We start from the raw sequence: 20,996 nt of genomic DNA, 5'->3' as shown, positions 1-20,996 counted from the left end.
TTACGTGATTTATGTTTCTTATTTCATTATAATAGATTTTTAGAGTATGTAACTTACGAGGAAGATAAAGCAACAGGAAACTGATCCCTTCGAAGGTGGTCGACATGATTTACATATTAACCTTTTTTGTTATCATAACAGTATCTCAGGCCAATTCGGACTCAATTCAATCATCGATTCATAAATACTTTAAAAGTGGTAAGACATTATTTATTGACTTATTTGCGACTTACAACTTACTGTCATTACTACCTATATCCCAAACTTAGGGTCGGTACAATTATCCACGATCTTTGTCCATATGTCCATTGTCCTACCAGATTTCATTGTCACAAACTAATTTTTATTACTTACTCGCAAACCCAGCGAACTCCGGTCAGCCACCAATGGTTCTCCCTGTTTTTCTGTTTTTCAATTGGATTTTTTCCTGAATTTTCTTTGTTATAAACCTTATGGAGCTCGAGACCTTTACAACGAATGCAAAACGGTGGAAATCGGTTCCTGCGTTCTAGAGTTATAGCGTCAGGAAAGAAAACCTGACTTATTTTTATATTATAGAAAAAAATGTTGTCACCCTATTAGGATTTTCTGCTGTAACGCACCCACGTTTACAAACATACAATTTTCACCCCTACGTGTCACTCAGGCCTTATACAATAATCAATACCTAGATCTTAAAAGGAATTGTCCCGAGCGGAAATCGCTCTTGCAATATGTTGTTCGATAGCCGATTGATACGCCTTTCCTTTAAAGATAATTATTTCTTGTTTCGGATTACTACTAATTATAGGATTTCATAATATCACGTTGTTACAGATGGCGTTCAGCAACTCAGGAAAGACTGGGAAGTTTACAGGAAGCCTATAGAACATTCCATAGCTACGGTAACTGTTTATACATACAACTACTTGGCCGTTAACGCCAACCACTTAGAAAAATCTCATAACAAAGAATTACTAAGCGTGAGGCACCTAAAAAGCCCATTTTTAAGGAGGATATTCATCCAATGACTTCTCCCGCCTTGAGTGAGGCGAGAGGGAGTGTCAGACTGTTACTGACTAAAAACCAGCCCGTTCCTACTCCTGCTTTTCGAGTCTCAGACCCAGTAACCCGCTAGTTAGCTCCAGTAAGCAAGCCCCTTGCTTGTACGTTTACGTTTTACTCATAGGTTGGTGGTGTAAACTAAAATAGCATTAGTGTCACCTATTTTTGCTTACGGGTTCCATAAAAATTAAGTGAGGCTGATGAATACGAGCATTGGAAATATTTTAAACTTCATTTCATACACGGGGCTCATAACATAGCCGGTGAAAAGGGGGTGCTACGTTGTACTTCACTGTCACTTTTTGGAGATTTAGAGTGCTTTTCCACCAGAGATGTGGTATGCTAGGTTGCTGTGGATGCGTTGGGTTTTCAACCATATTCATTGGTACACATAACTTAGCACTGGTGGAAACGGACTCAGCTAAGCTATGTTTTTCATATGGAAAGATGCGTGCTATGGATGGCTTTCCTACTATTGATACATCGCATACTACATAGCTTAGTATCGGTGGAAACGGTCACATAGTTTCATAACTCAGCTATTACATCTTCGTAGCATGGCAACATTTGGTGAAAAAGCGCCCTAAAAGGCGTGACGATATATAACTAATAACTTAAAATTGCGTGTTTCTTATAAATATTTATTTCAGGCTCTCAAAGAAACAGTGGGACACCGTGGTATGAATGTCTACATCAATGCTATCGATCAACCGATAGCGTTGGGATATTATCATGATGACAATCATGTACGACTGTTAGTATTCTGTGCTTCTTTATATTTAAATTATAGCTTCCCAGCGACTTTGGCCATTTGAAATTTTTAAGATTACTCTCGCGGAGGTTTTAATATTACGGGAGTATCAGGTCAGGATTAAAGTTTAGGTTCGGTACCCAGATACGTAAGCTCCCCATACTACTATAACGACTAACAATAGTAAGTATAGTAGACATCAACTATGTTCGCACGAAGTTACGCCACGAAGTTTAGAAATGATACTTAGGGTGAGGCGGGAAATAGTGTCAGACTCCTATTGACTAGTAATCCCGTTTCTACTCCTGCTTCAAGTCGAAGCCCCGTAACCCGTTAAGTAGTTCGCAGCTCTGAGAAAAATACAACTGGGAGCATTTCAAATCACATTTGCGAAAACTAAATTTTTCCTTTCAGAGTCCTCAAGGATTTAAAATTACAAAAAGTGCCTTACTTTTGGATGCCGGAGGTGCAATTTTCTTTAGCGTCAAATGTCTTGAAGTTGTCTACGACACTTAGCAAAATGATTGTACACGCAGAGTATTCACTGATGCGCAACAAGTCTAGAATTCTGTTTGAGCTAAGTGAACAGAATCCTTCACTGTCGTCGCCATTTTTGTTCCAACAAGTTCAGGACGTCGGGGAAGTTGTGTGAGTAATCTATTTTAAAGTTAATTTCTAGTAGTACCTAATACGAACACTAGGCCAGAAGGGTTTCTATTTCAAATAGGCAGTAGGTACTAACAATACTACTTTAAATAGGCAGTAATAACTAAAACTTTAAGTACGACGAACAATACGAACATGCATGAAAATACATGACTGTTGATGAAGCGAAAGAGGTATGTAAGAATCGCAGAAATTGGCGTTCCATTATATCTGCCTATGGGAGATAGGGTAAAAGTTTAGGTTTCGTAAACTTTCGTGTCCGATATGAAAGTTGGAATTCCGATTATCGGATATTAATATGAAAAAGTTTACGTAAATGTTTGTAAATAATTTATGTGACGTTTGTTAAAAAATATGAAATTATACAGATAAGACCTTCTGCCAACGGCTTCGCTCGTTTTCTCGCGAGATTTAAAATTAACCTATCGTACGAGTACCACCCAAGTCAGCTCCTAGCCTGTATACCAACATAAAATCCGTTCTATAGTTTCAGTCTGATTTACGGATAAACATCCAAACAAACAAACTTTCAAATTTGTGTGATTCAAAATAATTTTACACTCTTTTTGTTTTTATTTTCAGTTTCTCTATCGATGGTTGCGTACTTTCCGGATTTGTAATCACAACACTGAGTGGGGACTCAGTTAATATAGGATATGGCCACTACAAACTAATAAAATGTGTTTATACCGTTGAGGTAATCAATATTCATTATTACAATTAAATAATCTACTTATTTATTGTGTATTAGACATACTTAGGTTATAAAAAGATTTCAGAAAAAAAACAATTGACTTAATAATGTGTTTGCAATGCCAGTTACCTATTGCTACTACAAACCTATAAAAAGTTCCTACACCTCTTTGGTGGCCAAGGTACTTGAAGCTGTTCACACAGAATTTAATATAATACTTGATTGATATTTTTTGTTGGAACATTTATTGTTTTTAATTTTCTGTTTTCGTTGAAATACTTAGTTGTATTGTGCTTCTGTGGACGAGTACTACTTGTACATAGTTTCATATACCTAAGTAATATCAGTAACCTCCATACTGTATATTATAGTATACACATTATCATAACTTACCCAAATTATTGTGAGTCGTATGAATAATCAAATAATGAATTGTTTCTCCATAAGATCTACCGGGCAGGCGATAACTCACCTCCGGTTATCGCGAAGTATCAGCCCCAAAGAGATGACAGTTGGAGTAAGCATATTATCATTTTGTTTGATATCATTATGAAGTTAAACATGCAAGTATACATGTAAATAAAACTAAAAATCTTACTGAATTGTTAGTATAGCATGGATTTCCGCAAAGTAACGCCTGATTCTATTCTATATATGAACTTAGTAGTGTTATATTGTAGGCTAGGTACCTATGTTATGTTATGTTATAAAACTGGGTTTAACGACGAGCCTAAACTGCTCGTCCAGTGTGGGATTTAAAGTAAATATCGCATTTAAAGCTTTGGTTGGCCAGGACAATCAGCTTAATTAATTAAAGTATATTAATCCTAGATAGCGTACCGTAGCCAAGCACGTCATGTGCGCTCCTGTTTATTCTGGCACCGTCGTCACTATATGGGCAGTTGAACATGACTGCACGAGCGTCTTGCGGTGCCCCTTTGTCACCTAGTGCCTAAGGATAATACAGCTCTATTGGTATATTAAATGATCCCTCTCAACAGGTCTTGGTATTAGAGATTTGCTGATAAAACCGATCAGAGAAGAGGTGGACGGAAAGTTACAAGCAGCCTTGTTAAGTTTCGTCAACACTACCTCATTGTTCGGTGATAAACTTCAGGGATATATGTGAGTTTACATTTATTTTGTGACTAACTTCTAACTTTGTTCATTTAAATGTAGAATTATAGCAATTCTTTCTCTTACGTGACGTCTTCTGGCTGGATTTGATGATTTTTTTGACACAATTTCAAAAATTACTGACTACTTACTACTTAAATTCGTTTTTTCGAAAATTTCTCAGTCTACTACTGACGGTGTCTGGAATTGTGCCCAGTATATTATGGCCAATAGGCTCCCCCTGTTACATGGGACTTACAACACAAATGGTGAAAATTGATTGTACATTGAATAGTAGCAGGCCGTAATGTACACCTCTGTCTATCCCTTAGGGGATACAAGGCGTGACGTTGCATGCATTTCCATTGCAGAGACGAGCAGAGGAAGGTATTCGCAGAAACTGCAACATTCTTAACAGATGTGCACAGGAACTTGAACAAAATTACAATTGAGCAGAATAACGCACATATTCCGTTGGATGACCACTATGTCACCTGGGATAGCGGTAGAGTAAGTATAAATCGGATGTTACATTATTTTGTATGTATTGACCTGATATTTTTGAGTTAGGACAAAAATGACTGTTACTATTTTACAGTAACTTACAATATCTACATTAAGGGAGATAAGTTATATAAATTGCTTCTTAAGAAGAACAGTATTATTGGGTTCTTAGAGTTATGAAAATTCTTATTAGATACACTTCATAGCTTCGAATACATAGATTTTTTTTTCATACTTTTCTCAATATGGTAGATGATTAATTTTTATTTTATTGTCAGACTTGTAAATTATTTTAAAATATTAGACACGTTATTTTTTATTCTCTTACGGAAAATAAATACTTTCGTAGATATACCTATTGATTTGAAACACCACGTGACGACACTTCTAGGTATATTTTACCTATACGTAGAAATGCCGTATTTGCTCCCATTCCTAAACTTTGATTCGTTTTATCTAAAGATTATTATCGTATATGACAAAATAAAAAAAAATGCGTGTCTAATATTTTTTCATTACGTAACTGACGGACTTAATAATTATTATCCCTATTATGTCAAAATAAATTGTGACGTAATATAATGTTACATTAATTTAATTTATTTTCCAAAAAAAGTCAGATTTCATCCCAATTCCAAAGAAAAATGCAGACTCCGTGAATTTAACGGGGATAGTGTTGTCTGGATTAGACTCGATGTACTCGGCACACATCGGCGGACCTTACAAGATGGGGGCTTTAATGATTGCAGAGGAGATGCGGTTCAGCACCTTACAGGTTAGTTTTCCACTTTCGGGGATAAAAAGCGTGACGATGTAATAATAATGAATAATAATGATTTTATTTTAAATTACAGGTACGCTTCGTTTATGGATTAAACAAAGCGGAATGGCCAGGGGAAACGCTAGACCAATTTGCCTTTTCTACTGAAATAAAGGACTTGACCGTAAATCTCCAAATGGAGGTGCGGTTAGACAAGAGTACAGATAAAACGTCTATTTTGAAAGGCTGTACCTACAAAATCCTCCAGGTTACTGGATTCAGGTATCTTTTCGTTTTTTTTTGTTTTTATTGAACAGGTGGTAAACGAGCAGACATATCATCTGATGGTAAGCAATTGTCGCCGCTCAAGGACACTTGAAACATCAGAGGCGTTACAAGTGCGATGCCGGCCTTGTGGGGGTTAGGTATTTTAGGGTTGTTGGGGAACGGGGATTGGGAAGGGGGGAATTGGGCCTCCGGCAATCTCACTCACATAACGAAACACAACCCAAGTGTTGTTTCACGTCGGTTTTCTGCGAGGCCGTGGTATCACTCCGGTCGAGCCGACCCATTCGTGCCGAAGCATGATTCTCCGACACTTAAGTGTAGCACATGTTTATAATCCTACTAATATTATAAATGTGGAAGTGTGATTGAATGTAGCTATGAACCTGTGTATGTTTTTTTTTCACTCTTTCACGCAACAACTACGGAACAAAATTGTATGAAAGGCGTATAGAAGATTATTGTTTGGAATGAATGGATAAAAGGCGTGACGTTGCGTTCCGTTCCGTTGATATGTAATTATGTTAATTTCAGACGAATGACAACCACGTTACCAGGTTTGATGCATGGCTTGGTGGAAAACCTGGTGTATGGGCATTTGTTGAATGAGCTACCAAGAATCATCAGGGCTCATTTGAAGGCCATCTTACGGACAGCCCTACGACCTCCCACAACGACACCACCGCCCGTTACTGATAACAGTGGTCTGGGTGAGTTATATACTATTTATTTCATATCATAGCGGACTACCTAGCGGGTTTACCGGGGCTCCGGCTCGAAAAGCAGGAGTAAGAACGGGATGATTTTTAGTCAGTAAGAGTCTGACACTCTCTCTTGCCTCGCCCATAGCGGCAGAAGTCATTGGATGATTTTCTCCCCTTAAAAAAATAGGTTCTTGCACTGGTATTGTACTGGCCCTCTTTTTTTTACATTTAATGGGTCGACGTTTGGCCGCTATCTCACCTGATGGTAAGTGATATATAACCCTTTGCAGACGACAAGCAGACAAGCAGTCAGAGAACATGGACAGTTTGTACTTATTGTTTAATACTATTAAAATGTTGTGTCAATTGTAAAATATTTTCATTTTAGTGGTTAGTGATCGTCCTGCAGTAGAAGTAGAATGTTCAGAGGGTGATGATGACACCGTTAACCGAAGAGACGTGGAAATTGTACCGCCAAAGAATTCTCTACAGGGAGTGACGTCACGGACGCCGGTAACAGGTGACTGGTTTATGTCACCGCGAGTCGAATAAAATAAAACAACAGTGCTACATAGATACCTTTATTCGCAAAGTGTTTAATAATAGTTAACTCATAACATATATTGTGGATAGCAGCAGTGTTCCATTATAATTAAAATTACAACACATCTTAGATTATTCTCGGTGTCGAAGTGCAAAAACTACCCTAATCAAAAAAAAAAAAACTTTTGAACTTAGTAATTGAACTATCTTACATCTATTATCTAAACATGGCCAAGTGTGGTGGATGTGGGCAGTTTATTGCTGCATCAGCGAGCGTTAGGTGCAGTAAGTGCGCGGGATGCTACCACCGCGCCTGTGTGGGTGTACTACCGACGGCGACCCCTTCTCCTACATGGTTGTGTCCCGGTTGCAAGGCGACACTACCTAAGACGGATAATTCCGCAACACCAGTTAAAGGTGCGGCAGCAGATTACTCCGAACCAAATAGTCTGCCCGCCGTCACTCCCCCCGTGAGCACAGCCGTGAGTCTGGATTTGGCGGCGGAAATTCGTGCATTTAGAGAGGAACTAAGCGGACTCAGGGCCGACATACGCCAGCTGCGGCAGGAGAATGCCGAGTTCAGGGCTGCCAATGAAGGCTACAATGGGCGGATGGGAGCAGTGGAGGGCAGGCTAGATAACATCGAGCAGCGGTTTGAGGCGACGGATGCTCCTTCTTACGACCACCTCGAGAAGACGATCGCTGATTTAAAGGTACAGCTAAATGAGCGGGATCAGGACCTATTATTGTTATAACTATTACCATTGGATGTGTTAAGTACGGTCATACGTGATTAGATAAATACACCGGTATAATGCTCGATAACTTCTAGAGCTGGGTACTCACTTAGCCGTGTAGCACGTAACGTATCAGATACAGTAACGAGTGAGTACGTAGGCACGAGTCCGCTGCGAGCCGTTCGCGGAGACCCGCCGGGTGGACTCACTACGAACACAAAGGCGGCTCGTAGCAAATCAAGATAACTCAAAATATGTATTTGCATGTTAAGGTAGGTATTACAGGTCTTAATTTAAATGTCATGTACATCTTAACGGCCTTTTTCAGGCGTTGCAAATTTTTACTTAACCTAGGACTTAATACAAACTTAATAGTAGTGTTTATTTCTTATGTGTATATATTGTAGTATATTATGTAGTGAGTATGTATATATAGTAGTATGTATATCTGATGCGTTGCAGACGTCCTACCACTACGACAACACCGCCCGTAACAGATAAAGATAGCCTACTAGTTACTTACCATTTATTTCATATCATAAAACTAAAAATGTTTAGAGCTCGCTGCGAGCTGTTCGCGGAACAAGCGCAGCGAGCTAGTCACCCGCCTGGTGGCGGTATCACTACGAATACAAAGGTGACTCGTCAATAGATACGCTGTGGACTGTAGACCAGGGGCCTTAGTCTGCTATTACAATTGTGTCAGAATGGTCGATCATTGAGCAGTGCAAGAGGGACGGAGCTATGTAGGTTGTATAGCTCCATCCCTCTTGCACTGCTCAATGATCGACCATTCTGACACGATTGTAATAGCAGACTAAGGCCCCAGCTGTTCCCACTTGCAGGTTGATACAGTATCTGTTACGTTACGTGCTACACGACTAAGGGAGTACACAGCTTAGGGTTCCGATTAAATATAGATAAGATAGATAAGATGAAAGATATGTCAATGGCCCATGTCTACTACTAGTTTCTAAAATGGAATAATTTCTTTTTATTTTCGTAAGTGTATATCTAATATTAACTGGTCTGTCTGTGCATTGTAATTACGATTACTACACCCTAGTGTGTTACCTCGAAAAAGACAGTCAAGACGCACAGAAAATAAATAGGTAGGTATAGGTATAAATTAAGAAGAACGTTTTTTATGTATAGAAGTGATAATTAATTTATAAATATCTGATGATAATAATAATAATTTCTAAACAAACTGAATTGTGTTTTGTTTCCAAAATCCCAGAAAACAAATAAATGTAGTGAAGATATTTCGGTGGCATCAAAAAATTTGTAGCTAATCGTGTTTAAGAAGTTTTGAGGCTCTACAATCTCTTTAATCAATATACTTAATTAATTTATGAATTTATTTATCTACGAACTAAGACAGTAACGAGTGAGTATAAACTATTCCAGTGCAATTGCACCGTCACGCCTTTTAATTTTAATTTTATTCCAGTATTTTATTAAATGATATTTATTTTTGCAAATAGGTTACAAAGTAACTCTTTTACTCGTCAATCTTTCAAAAAAATCTAGATGAGGCCGTATTATAACTACTGTTTTGTTCTTCTATTTTATAATTTTCATACCCAGTCATCATCCCTATTGTATAGATCCAATATAGGTAGGCTTGCGATAGGTATGTGAGTATGTTGTTGTAAAAAAGTGTAATGAATAACAATGGGCTTAATTTATATTTCAAAATAATTTGATAGCAATCACAATTGGGTCGAATGTAATAATATCAGGGGAGATATTTGCTATTACGTTGCTGTGTATTTAGGATCCCTTACGTTGCGAGTAGGTGTAATTAAGTAGCAGATATAGGTGTCCATTAATGAGCTATTTTTACCTACCTTTGTTGCAAGAGTATGGTGGATGGTAAAATAAACAAGTCCAAAATGTGAGGTTTTCCATATTACGTGAAATAACTATGATTAATGCACTAGCATCATGTTCTTACCACCTGTCATCATTATCATCATCATCATCAGCCTATAAGAGGCAACTGCTGACCAAAACCTCTTATCACATGGAGAAGGTTTGAACATTAATCACCACGCTTGCTCATTACGGGTTGGTAATTTTAAACTTATAATTAGAAAGTACAAGCCCAGGTTTTCTCACGATGTTTTCCTTCACCGTTTGTCAGTGGTGTCTAAATAATCTTAGAAAGTACATACAACTCGGAAAAGCATGCATGAAAAGCGAGCTTCTTAAACGACATTTTCAGACAGGAATAGTGTGTGTTACCTCAATTGTATGTAAAGCTGTCACACTTATCACCACAATATTTTTTATTAAATATAAAAAACTTATCCCTAAAAGTTATATGTACTAATAATAAAAAAAGAGAAAGTACGATTATTTGAATTTTATTAACTAAACATGTCACAAAGGAGTAATGGATATGGTAGAATGACCATGAACGATAGGTTATAAGTTTAGGTCCGCTTTCTAACCAGCTTCTGCAGCTATACAGGTTTGTACACCACGTTGTCTTCATCCACATCTTCGGGCTCGTCAGCGATGACGGCTCTCGCAGTCGTACCCCACACTCGCATCGGCACGTAACTGTGGAATTGGTCCATAGATTCATTCATAATACTCATCACCTTACTTCATAAGATTTAAATACTTCTACATATAAAATCAAACAAAACGTAAAAACTAAATAAAATAAAACAATAATATCATTATTAGTCACTATTCAGGTACTAGGTTTTACGGGTCTTTTACCTTTTATGGAAATCATCACGTTGCTTGGCTTCTGATGACTCTTTCGCCTGATCCTTGAGACCAATAATGGATACCGAATCCAGATTTTTATCAGGAGCTGGGAACAAATTCTCAGGCATATCTGTATGTCTGCTTCGCGACGTGTGGTCTTGAATAGGTTGGAAGTTTCTCATCATTATTTCTGAAGAACCACTTCGCCAGGAGACAGTTGGTATCATGGGGTTCGGCATGATAGATATAACAGGAGTGTCAGGCGATGGCCTATAACCGCCCGGTGGTTCCTGAAACGAATAGAAGAATGATGAGAAGAAATTATTACCTACTTTCTAGATCAGATCAACGTCACGCCTTTTATGCCCGAAGGGGTAGGCAGAGGTGCACATTCCGGCATGTAATGCCGCTATACAATGTACACAGAGTTTTCACAATTTGTATTATAACTCCCATGTAATAGGGGGTGAGCCTATTGCCATATACTGGGCATTATTCCAGACTCCGTGCTACCACTGAGAAATTTTCGAAAAGCCGAAAAAAGCCCCCAGTAATACTTTGCCCAACCGGGGAATCGTTACTCCTAGAATCGAAAGTCCAATGTTCGGCAGTCACACTTGCGACCACTCGAGCAACGATGCAGCCTACTTTCTATATCGCATGAAATGAGAAGGAAGATCCCGTATGGAGCCGTACATATCTCACATGGGTGTGTGTAATTGTATGCATTTCAGAATAGCTTTATGTTTGGAAATAACCTACAAGCACTATGCTATAAATACCCTACAAAAAATCTTATTTTTACCTGCATAGGTGAAAGCAGAGGAATGATTTGTTCCCGAGGTGGTTCCTGGATAGATTGTTGCCGACTAAGTAGTTGCTGATTAAGTTGTTGCTGATTAAGTAGTTGTTGATTAAGTAGTTGCTGATTTTGTTGCATACTTTGAATAGGGACTAAGTCTTGAGCATTTTGGACATTTTGGACTTCTGCTCTTTTGTTTGGATTGTACCTCGTCAAGATTTCTGCATACTTTCTTGTATCCTGGGTCTTTAGCCATGTGTCAGCTAGAGGCTTGCTTTCTGCTGGCGGTCTATGATCTTCATAGTCATTAGCGGTTCCATTAAATACTGTTAAAAATGTGAAATTAAATTATATCTATATATTAATACGCGAAGCAAAAACTTTGTAACTGTTTTTACGAAAATTGCGCGGACGTAGGAGCATATTGGTACACTTATAGTTTATGTTTAGGAGAAGTCCAAAATGCTAATATTTTTCAAAAATAATGCTTATAAAGTACATTAAATTAATAAATAAAACATTACACACACATGCATAGTATCTGATCGTATTTGACAAAACGTCAAAATTGACAGACATTGCGTTGCGATGATATTCTCACGTCTTATATGAATAGAGTTTTATAAAAGAGTTAAATGGTATTGTAAATTAAATCGTATATGGTCGAATTTCGACCACTAGGCGACCACTAGTTATTATTATTATTTTAACTCTGTTACTGAATACGAGTCAAACAGGAATACTGATTACCGGATGGTAAGCGATCAGAGCCGCTTACGGACACCAGCAGAGGAGTCACAGGTGCGTTGACGAACTTTTAAGATGGCACACTCTCTCTTAACAAAGGTTGTATCGGTTCGGAAATACCGCCGATGGCAGATCATTCGATACGTTCACTGTACGAGTCATAAAGTTACGAGAAACACGCATCTAGTTGCCTACCAACTATAATATAATATGATAACGACAGCAGCAATATAATAAAACTAATATAATTATGATTACTTACATTCTTCTTCATTTCCACCAACTCTTCTTAAGCCCGAACGCCCGAAAGGTCCGGGATTGGGATTGCCAGCTGGATTCAACTGTGGTTTAATAAATTTAGAGAACGCTCCTCGCCTCATATATACAGTGATATCATTTCCTGGAAAAAATACATTCATAAACTTCACAACAGCAGCTATAAAGTCCGAAATCTGTTGTCGAAAGAAAGACAACTTGGGGTATTTGTGGTGCCATCATCAGTACCTACTAGCAAAATGGAGTTTTGTTGCATGGCGGCAATAAATTTAACGAATCAATTGTTTCCCTAGTCTGTTTATCGGATAGATATTGTAACGATGCGTGATGTAGTGTCGATAAAATCATGTACACATATCGATAATGTCGATATACAAGAAATCGATTTATAAGCAAAAAATTAACTTTAATATATTTCAACGATATTTACAGAAATAATGAGACTCATTCGGAAAATACGAGTAATGTAAATAATAAGATATAGAATCCAATTTTATTGACCAGCGAGGCTATCGAGCCCAAATACATATAGAAGATACCCAACAAGGTAACAGTAATTCTTTAACTGATACTCTGATAGGTACCATGTTTGACCTGTATGTATGTATGTCTTGGTGGCCCGGTAGTTTAAGAAGCCCGCCGCCGCGCCGCCCGCCGCCAAAAGCTACCAAAAGCAATTACCAATCATGTGACTTGCTAAGATTATTTAGACACCACTGACAAACGGTGAAGAAAATCATCGTGAGGAAACCTGCGCTTATAATTTCTAATGATAAGTTTGAAATCATTATAATACCCATCAAAAAATAAACAGACGTATTATTTCTTTATAAATTGAGTGACACATTAATTAATCGGTTGCAGTCGATAATCAAGCCCGTAGTATGAATATAATTCTATAAGTCTTGATTTCAATAATAATTCTATTATTCATTCATTGAACGCCTGAGAAAACCGTAAGTAACTCCTGTGCGCCAGGATCTACAGTAGGTACAACCATGTAAATACCATGAGCAACGAGGCAGTTGATACGTACGTGTGAATGTGAGCCACTCGGCCATTGAGTAGTTGTACCCATAGGCGATGCCAGTGACTATGGCGACCGTCAGCCCGAAGCAAATCGCTATGGCAAGAAGGCAAGATAAGAAGAAGGAAACTAACCTGGAAATTTAAAACAAATTATCTATGACTAAATAGTAACAGTGAAGTTTGCTTTTTAGTTTTTTATTGTTTTTAACTTGTGGTTTTTGCAGTTGATTTTTAAGCGCAGTTCTTTATTTTTCTTTCTAAATGAAGCACTGAATAGGTTAATTTGGCGATTGGCCTTTTCGAATAGGTACATACATGTTATAATTATGTTTATAACAGCTTGACCGATGGAACCTGAAATACATAAATTGACGCAAACCTGGCCCGACCTATGCAGGGCTACTTAGAATACTAAAATGTATAAAAAATGTGCTCTCTTCGGGAACTTAAATGAATAGTCTTGTAGCACTTTGACGGATCGAGAACATAACTTTGCACCTTTCACTTGTGGCTCATGCCACGAATATTAAATGGTGAACGATTTATACTACATTTGCTGATGTTCGGACAGTCACGCTTAGGATGGCAAACGGCAGACAGATTATCAGGTGAGCACTCGGAGACGCCCGGGGATACTCGTAACAAGAAAATTTGTGTAGGTAACTCCTTTTTTTGAGTGTTAGGGTTTTGAGGATTTGTAACGGGACGAGGGGGAGGGACTACGCAACACAATGTAAGCGTTAGTTACTTACTATAGCATATCCTATTTCTAATAAGAAAAGATAGTTAATTAGAAAAATAAAACAAACTTCAGTACTTAGTTAGCATCAGTTAAGTATTCCTTTGCAAGTTTCTGCTTATACCAGCTTTACATTCGTTTAGTTCAACTTTAAATTGAGTGGCCAACAGTACATTTACAGTGGTTAAAGATTTTTTTAAAAGGAAACTTGTTCGTTGGAAAACCTTTCGTATACCTTTTTTAGTTCTTATTTTTAAAAACTTTTCTTAATTTTTTTTTTAAACGTCATGGTTAATTTTGAATACAAACAGTTTTTTTACTACAATACATTTAACGAATAGTTGTCATAGTTAACTGAAGTAAGTGAACGAATTATTACATAAATAGTTGGAACGAGAAAAGTCGGGATTACTATGTAACACTATTCACAATTATAATATACACAACGTGAGCTGCGGACAACGTAAAAGATTACCGGGCTCCGACTCGGAAAGCAGCAGTAGGAACAGGGTGGTTTTTAGTCAGTAAGAGTCTGACACTTCCTCTCACCCAAGGCGGCAGAAGTCATAGGATGATTATCGCCCCACAAGAAAAAAATATACACGTAGCTTACGACCTAAAGCTACTCTCTAGTTTGTAGTTCCTTGACTAATTACCATAACCATTTTTATTTTTCACTAATTTCACTTGAAGCTATTCTGTAAACACAACATTAATAATTGGTACAGACCTGCCACATTAATTATTTAATTCGTATTTTTTTTAATTAATCTTATCCCACACTAGTTTTCCCTGTGTCATGTGTGCGTTTACGAACACAAAATTTCACATACACATAACACTCAGACCCGGAACAATTAACAATCTATGGATCACACGGAGTGGCACCGTGCGGGAATCGAATCCGCTACACGTAGACCAGCATCCAATTGCCCAGCCACAGCACGAATTGTGCAGTCGTTTAAAGTGTTAAGTCAAAAAGAAAAATATAAAAAATATAAATGGCTACGGTAATAAGACAAAAAACGTCGAACTGGAAAATGACTGTTTAAGTATTTAACCAACAAAAATGTCACAACAAATAAGTATTACTGGCTTGAAATAGGTATTACACAATAACCGAAAAAAAAAACAATGTATTTTCGGATATCGAATGACATAATGCCTATTCAAAGTCGCTCTTTTATGACATGTTTATGCAAGGTCGCTCCTTTTCCACATTTGCAGACAATAGGCATCCATTTAAAGTATTCAGTAGGTACCACACAAGTCCATCAAGTTAATTTTTTATTATCTAACATCTGTAGGACGTTGGCACGCAATTTGATTTAACCCTACCAGTTAAATTTACCTGATTAATTTTCATACTCATACGTCTGACCTGCTCAACGTATATAAATGTATTTTGTATTTTACTATATGGGTAGATGTTATTATGTTTTGTTTCGCACATAAGGGAATGATAATGTTAAATAGTTAATTGTAGAGACGAGCTAAACACTTGTGCTGCCCAGGTTTGTATTAAAGAATAGGCAATAAGCAAATAGGGTAGATGACTATTTTTTAGTATTCATACTAAATGTCATTCTTGTAGATTATTTCTATGTATTTATTTTCTTACGGAAACAAATACTTTCGAAGATATATTGATTTCAAATATCGTGTGGCGTTACTTCTAGGTTCGTAAATTTCTTCACCAAATAGCAGTTTTATGTACGTGCCTAATACGATAACACAGGTTACTGACGTTATTGAGAGCGTACACTCATGCGCCGTCAACTATGTAGGTACTGTCAAATGCAATTGTGGAATGGACGTTTGGCGCATTGAATTTGCTGCTCACAAAGCGATGAACGATGTCTACCTGCCAAATTATATGTATGCCGTGCAACGAAGCATGACGTCAAACCTTTGCCAATCCTTTTAGCAGCTGCTCACATCATAATGTAAGTGATTCATTAAAACTCGATGTCAATTGACTTCTGTTCTGTTTGTCATATTGTTAGTTCAATAAATTTTATTTTGGAAGATAGAACATCACTTATTATGCAGGTATCTATTGTACCTTTTACTTATTAAAATCCCAAACGTCAATATTAATTTGAAAAGTTTACGAAAAATATTGAAGTTTAAGATTATAGCTTTTACCTGTATTAAAATTCCAGTAAAATAGTCCCAATTTTTGATTACCTAAAATACTGAGATGATTATAAAGGCGCTTTATTTATTTTTTCTATTCCGTTTGTTCTTGATGTACGAGGAAATGTTTTTGTTAATTTTTTCTTGAGTTATATTGGCAAATTAATTCTGACCATAGCTGCTCGTTGTGACGATATGATTGTAAATATGGGGCCAACATTAGGGGAACGAGTTTAAGTAAAAAACTTAATAAAACACTAACTGCCACACTCAGAGACATTTAACGATTACTTAAACCATTCCTTAGTAACGATTTTGTATGGAAAACAGTTATAAGGACTGGGTTAAGTAACCATTAAATGACTATGAGTGTGGAGGTATATGAGGATAGAGATATGCGATACAGATACTTGTGTACCTAAATAAAGTAAGAATAAAGCCAATATTTAAAAATGTAAATATTTAAAAACGTAAATATCAAGTAAAGTAAATAAATAAATGAATAATAAACCAAGTAAAAAAAAGGCTAGCAAAAGTTTCTGAATACAATAAAGTACATAATTGTAAAGCGGTTGCTGCTTTATAGACCAAAACAAACGATGGTGAACACAAAGAGTATTAATCGGTAACTTCAACAATATATTCGCTTCGGAGTACGGATGAATAAAAAAATCCAAACTTTTCCGTCAAGTTCTTGAATGGGAAATGTGCTGGAAATTCGTCCACTTTTGTAAAGCTGTCCCTTGGGACTCTAGCAACGGTAGCTAGCTACATAATATACGTGTCGATTGGGTCGTTTTTTACCTCCGTCTAGAATTCGATGAGGCGATCTCATGGGGAATCAATGAGCTAATTATACTCTAGATACGGTTCCGTAAAGGAATGGAAACTGTTTTTCTTATGTGACTTATCCGCACTTTGGAATATGTGGAGGTTTCAGCTAAAAACCATTGCTATTGGAATTCTATATTAGTAGAAACAAACTACTTGATGTTCTCGACCCAATATTTTTAAGATTAGCCTCGTCTACTCAAAGTTAATTAATTGTGTATGTTCTATGGGTTAAACCAGTTTTAAGTATGTAATGTAATAATTTGTTTGTTTATGTTGTATGTGGTTCGCATTCTGTACCTACTTACTTATGTATATTTTGTATTTCTCGGTCAAGCCACTGTAAATTGTTTATGATAAATAAATGTCTTAAACCTTAAAAATCTTGTTGTACACAATAACAAAACGACACAGGTTGTTGGAATGCATGAATGTGATGCAACGTGGACGCTGAAGAACTATATAGGGTGACTGGTAATTAGTGACCAATGTTTAAACACGTGATTGTACTAAGATTTTCCCAAAGAAACTTTTTTGTATACTCATTAGTTTTAAAGTTGAATTCTACCAGGAAAATAACAATGGCCGGTTAATTGAAAAATATGAAATGAACTACATTTTACCTATAAACACTACACAGTATTAAAGTGTTGCCATCAAGCACGTTTAAAGTTTTTTTACCTTTGCACAAAGTCGATCCCCCATGCGAAGCAACTGAATATATAGCACATAACAACTCGTCAATCAGCTCAGCAGGTATGGGGACACCATCACTCGTGTCTAGTCGCTCTTGTCTTCCAGAAACTGCAATTATTTAATTATTAGTAGTTACCCCATGGAGATGACAGATTAGAATACATTAGTTACCAACTCTATTATTTTCGCGAGTTTTGTAAGAGCTGACTATGGTTATACGCCAATCGATCGATAGTCGATTGATGATCAACTGGTGTGGAAGCTTTAATCGATCGACGGGTACCAGTCGACTAACCAATCGATTGTTTGCCGGTCGATGTAGATCGATTACCCCGCGAAACGTAGTTTAGAAGAAATTATCGATCGACGTCGAACAATCCATTCTACCATCTATGGGCTATCAATCGATGGGTGTAGTAACACCCTAAGTGATTTTAACCTGAGATTGAACAGCGGTACTCTGATAAACCTAAATCTTTGGATTTTTAAGGTTTATTGTGATTTTTTAAAGAAAATTTTAAGGCTCATTTTCAATTTTCTTTTTACAATTACTTTATAAATTACAGCTAATTTAATAACGTGATAAAGTATAATGCTCCTCTGTTCTGAACCCAGCAATTATTCTAAGTGAACATTAAAACGTATAAACCCAGTTAATAATCCGTAAATGGGCCATAAAATATATAAACACAGCTATGAAAATGTACAGAAGCTAAGCATATCTACCTATTCTTACTGTCGAATATTTTCAATAGATTTTTGACTTTACTACAAGATGACAAAGTTGTAAATCCATCAACGAAACGCGGACGAGTACTTCGACGCCTAACGAGAATTTTTATTTAATTTTTTCTTTATTTTAGTATTAAGTTAGTTTTTATTCCTTTTTTTAGGTATTTTTAAGTTGTAAATAATGTGTAAGTAATCATAATAATTTACTTCGAACAAATCAACGAAAGACAAAGAATTTGGCAGAGAGAAGTACCCATGTATGTTTTGTTGCTGGTTTCTGTACTTCGAGTTTCCAGCGGGTAACTGTTTGCGAAATTAAGGCCTTGCCTATACCTTGTATTTATTCGTAGCAACGTTTGGTCGAAGCCAAAAGAATGCCAAAGTTCCGTACAGCAGCGTTGTCAAAGGTTGCGACACCGACACGTGCGTCGAGGGCCGCCGCTTTGTAAGTGACAACAATTTTAAATAAATCATGCATGGAGACCCTGGCTGTACTACGCTTGTGTAAAATTACTCATTCCGTATGCTCCTGCCGTGGAGACGCGACTAAACACATTTCTTATACCTATTTGAATAACAAATCTTGTCTAAAATAAATTCGTTTTTAAACTTATTGAGACCAAAAATTTTTTCTAGCGAACCAACTTCTGACGAATTTAAGTATATCTCGCTTATCGAAATCAAATCTATTAGCTATTAATTTTTCACACAATAATTTAAATTTCGATCCTTGTTATACACGAGTGACCGCACTTTTTCCTTCTTGTATAGTTTTTGATGACACAAATACAACTTACCAAAGTTAAGAAATTAATATACATCTAAAAATAAAGTTAATAATTATACACAACTATAATAGACTACAAATATTTATTTAAAAAATATTGTGACAACTGGGTATCTTCGAAAATGTCAAAACTGTCAATACTGCAAGATGACAGCAAGAAGATGTAATTATAGTTCAAAAATGCGTTCGTAACGAATTATTGTAATTTCAGGATAAAAAGGTTTTTTAGTTGAATTTCAGTTAAAATACAAACAAGAACTACAGGGCTGTATTTCGATGTTATTACGCAATAGGAAGCTTAAAAAATGGAAAGAAATAACCAGAGAATATAATAAAAACGATTTTTAATGAAAACAAGCTTATGCCAGAAAGTCATAACTGAATTCCGAGAATGAGTCAGTGAGCATTTAAAAATGGAGCTTTAAAACAATTCGGAAATGCAAAGAAATAATATTTAAAACTATTAATTCAATATTCGAGTGTTATGAAAATGTTAAAATGAATTTTAAAATCGCGTCGTGAGTAGTTCGCGTTATATTTCTGGCCAGTAGCACTCGGTGTCTCGCAGCGGGTGGCCGCGCCGCCCGCCCAACGCAGCTACACTTTCGCGGGCATGTCGCTAACGTACAACAAATAAAGTTTCAACTTTTACTCAAATAAAGTGAACTGAATCAGTGTTTAGTGTGACTTTTGTGTGTTAAACTGGAGTTCCGTGGATTTTCTCAGTTTTTATACTTAAGGTAATTTAAATTTGTAGAGGTCGTTAAGTTTCCCCTTCATTTGAGAGCCGTCAAACTGTCGACACCGCGTTAGTCTTAATGGAGACCAGTAGATTATAAATTGGCTCCTTGGTGGCACCTCGTCCATTATAAATGGGTGTTACAAATTATTACGAGACCGACTATGCAATATTAGAAAAGGTTCGAACATTCCAATAATTAGTTTGCTGAGTTATTTGTGGGAAGGTTTAATTTTCTTAGTAGGTGTCTACGATTTGTTAAACCTAAGAAGAAATACCTAAGTACAACACTGTGGTACTTAAAAAAATATATATTACACTACGTTTATCAGATACATGGCTTTAAAATAAAATTACTCTGTCATTACTAAATAATCTGAAATGAATAGAACACCAAGGAATCTTTACTGTCTATTATACCTTTATAATGCTTAAACCTTCTTATATTAATGCTCAAACCTTCGCCGTGTGAGAAGAGGCCTTTGGTCAGCAATGACCACTTATAGGCTGTTGATGATGATTATATTTGTAGCTTTAAAGTTTTCTAATATGTTCACAGTGAACTGGTATTTTTAATTAAAGGAGCCATTTATTCATTACTTTCTTAAACTAAATTAATAGATGGTTCACCAAAACTAAGAACGTTAATGAAGAGAAAACGTGTTGTTTGTTTACGGTTCGAAGGTGGCAAATAATAGGACAGCGTTTTCTTCATCAAAACATTGCCAAAAGTATCTTAATCATTTGTTAATTAAATTAGGACATAGTAGGTCTGGAGCCTACGTCTAGTTGTGGACAAGAACAGGCTGATAATGATGTTTTTTCGACGGGGTAAAATCATCTAATGACATCTCCCGCCTTGGGCGAGACGAAAGAGTCAGACTCTTACTGACTAAAAACCACCCAGTTCTCCTGCTTTTCGAGCTGGAGCCCCGGTAATCCCGCTAG

General features: G+C 36.7%; 3 protein-coding genes across 4 annotated transcripts in view; 2 read left to right on the top strand and 1 right to left on the bottom strand.

Moving 5' to 3' along the window:
- Window positions 1-26: 26 nt before the first annotated feature.
- Window positions 27-7,376, top strand: LOC118269465 (uncharacterized). Its single transcript, XM_035584589.2, has 12 exons — window positions 27-198; window positions 817-884; window positions 1,695-1,798; window positions 2,210-2,443; window positions 3,044-3,158; window positions 3,603-3,672; window positions 4,157-4,280; window positions 4,643-4,781; window positions 5,392-5,550; window positions 5,630-5,817; window positions 6,355-6,530; window positions 6,913-7,376. The coding sequence occupies exons 1-12, from the start codon at window positions 105-107 to the stop codon at window positions 7,074-7,076; spliced, it is 1,635 nt and encodes a 544-aa protein (XP_035440482.2). The 5' UTR covers window positions 27-104; the 3' UTR covers window positions 7,077-7,376.
- A 2,784-nt stretch (window positions 7,377-10,160) lies between these two features.
- On the bottom strand, window positions 10,161-19,445 carry LOC118269253 (uncharacterized). Its single transcript, XM_035584265.2, has 7 exons — window positions 19,320-19,445; window positions 17,776-17,898; window positions 13,393-13,517; window positions 12,343-12,480; window positions 11,337-11,659; window positions 10,541-10,821; window positions 10,161-10,375 (listed from the first exon to the last, which is right to left on the bottom strand). The coding sequence occupies exons 2-7, from the start codon at window positions 17,823-17,825 to the stop codon at window positions 10,276-10,278; spliced, it is 1,017 nt and encodes a 338-aa protein (XP_035440158.2). The 5' UTR covers window positions 17,826-17,898; window positions 19,320-19,445; the 3' UTR covers window positions 10,161-10,275.
- A 410-nt stretch (window positions 19,446-19,855) lies between these two features.
- The window catches only part of LOC118269301 (beta-3 adrenergic receptor), a 117,991-nt gene continuing 116,850 nt past the window's right edge, over window positions 19,856-20,996 (top strand). The window contains exon 1 of one of the 2 annotated variants that reach the window (XM_035584342.2): window positions 19,856-20,049. The gene's annotated coding sequence lies outside the window, so the exon portion shown is untranslated. The remainder of the gene's footprint in view (window positions 20,050-20,996) is intronic. The other variant, XM_035584341.2, reaches the window with a different exon arrangement.

The sequence above is a fragment of the Spodoptera frugiperda genome, chromosome 2 (assembly GCF_023101765.2).
Source record: "Spodoptera frugiperda isolate SF20-4 chromosome 2, AGI-APGP_CSIRO_Sfru_2.0, whole genome shotgun sequence".
NCBI classification, from domain to species: Eukaryota; Metazoa; Arthropoda; class Insecta; order Lepidoptera; family Noctuidae; genus Spodoptera; species Spodoptera frugiperda.
The sequence above is the reverse complement of the archived record's forward strand: the minus strand, read 5'-3'. Positions and strand labels throughout refer to the sequence as shown.

Excerpts from the sequence above, each read along its gene's own strand:
- LOC118269253 (XM_035584265.2), bottom strand. The coding sequence starts at position 17,825 with ATGTGCTATATATTCAGTTGCTTCGCATGGGGGATCGACTTTGTGCAA. Across the intron at positions 11,660-12,342 it reads TGGTGGAAATGAAGAAGAAT|TATTTAATGGAACCGCTAAT; the intron begins GTAAGTAATCAT and ends CATTTTTAACAG. Across the intron at positions 10,376-10,540 it reads CGTGATGATTTCCATAAAAG|TTACGTGCCGATGCGAGTGT; the intron begins GTAAAAGACCCG and ends CCAATTCCACAG.
- LOC118269465 (XM_035584589.2), top strand. The coding sequence starts at position 105 with ATGATTTACATATTAACCTTTTTTGTTATCATAACAGTATCTCAGGCC. Across the intron at positions 4,782-5,391 it reads TCACCTGGGATAGCGGTAGA|TCAGATTTCATCCCAATTCC; the intron begins GTAAGTATAAAT and ends TTCCAAAAAAAG. Across the intron at positions 5,818-6,354 it reads CTCCAGGTTACTGGATTCAG|ACGAATGACAACCACGTTAC; the intron begins GTATCTTTTCGT and ends TGTTAATTTCAG.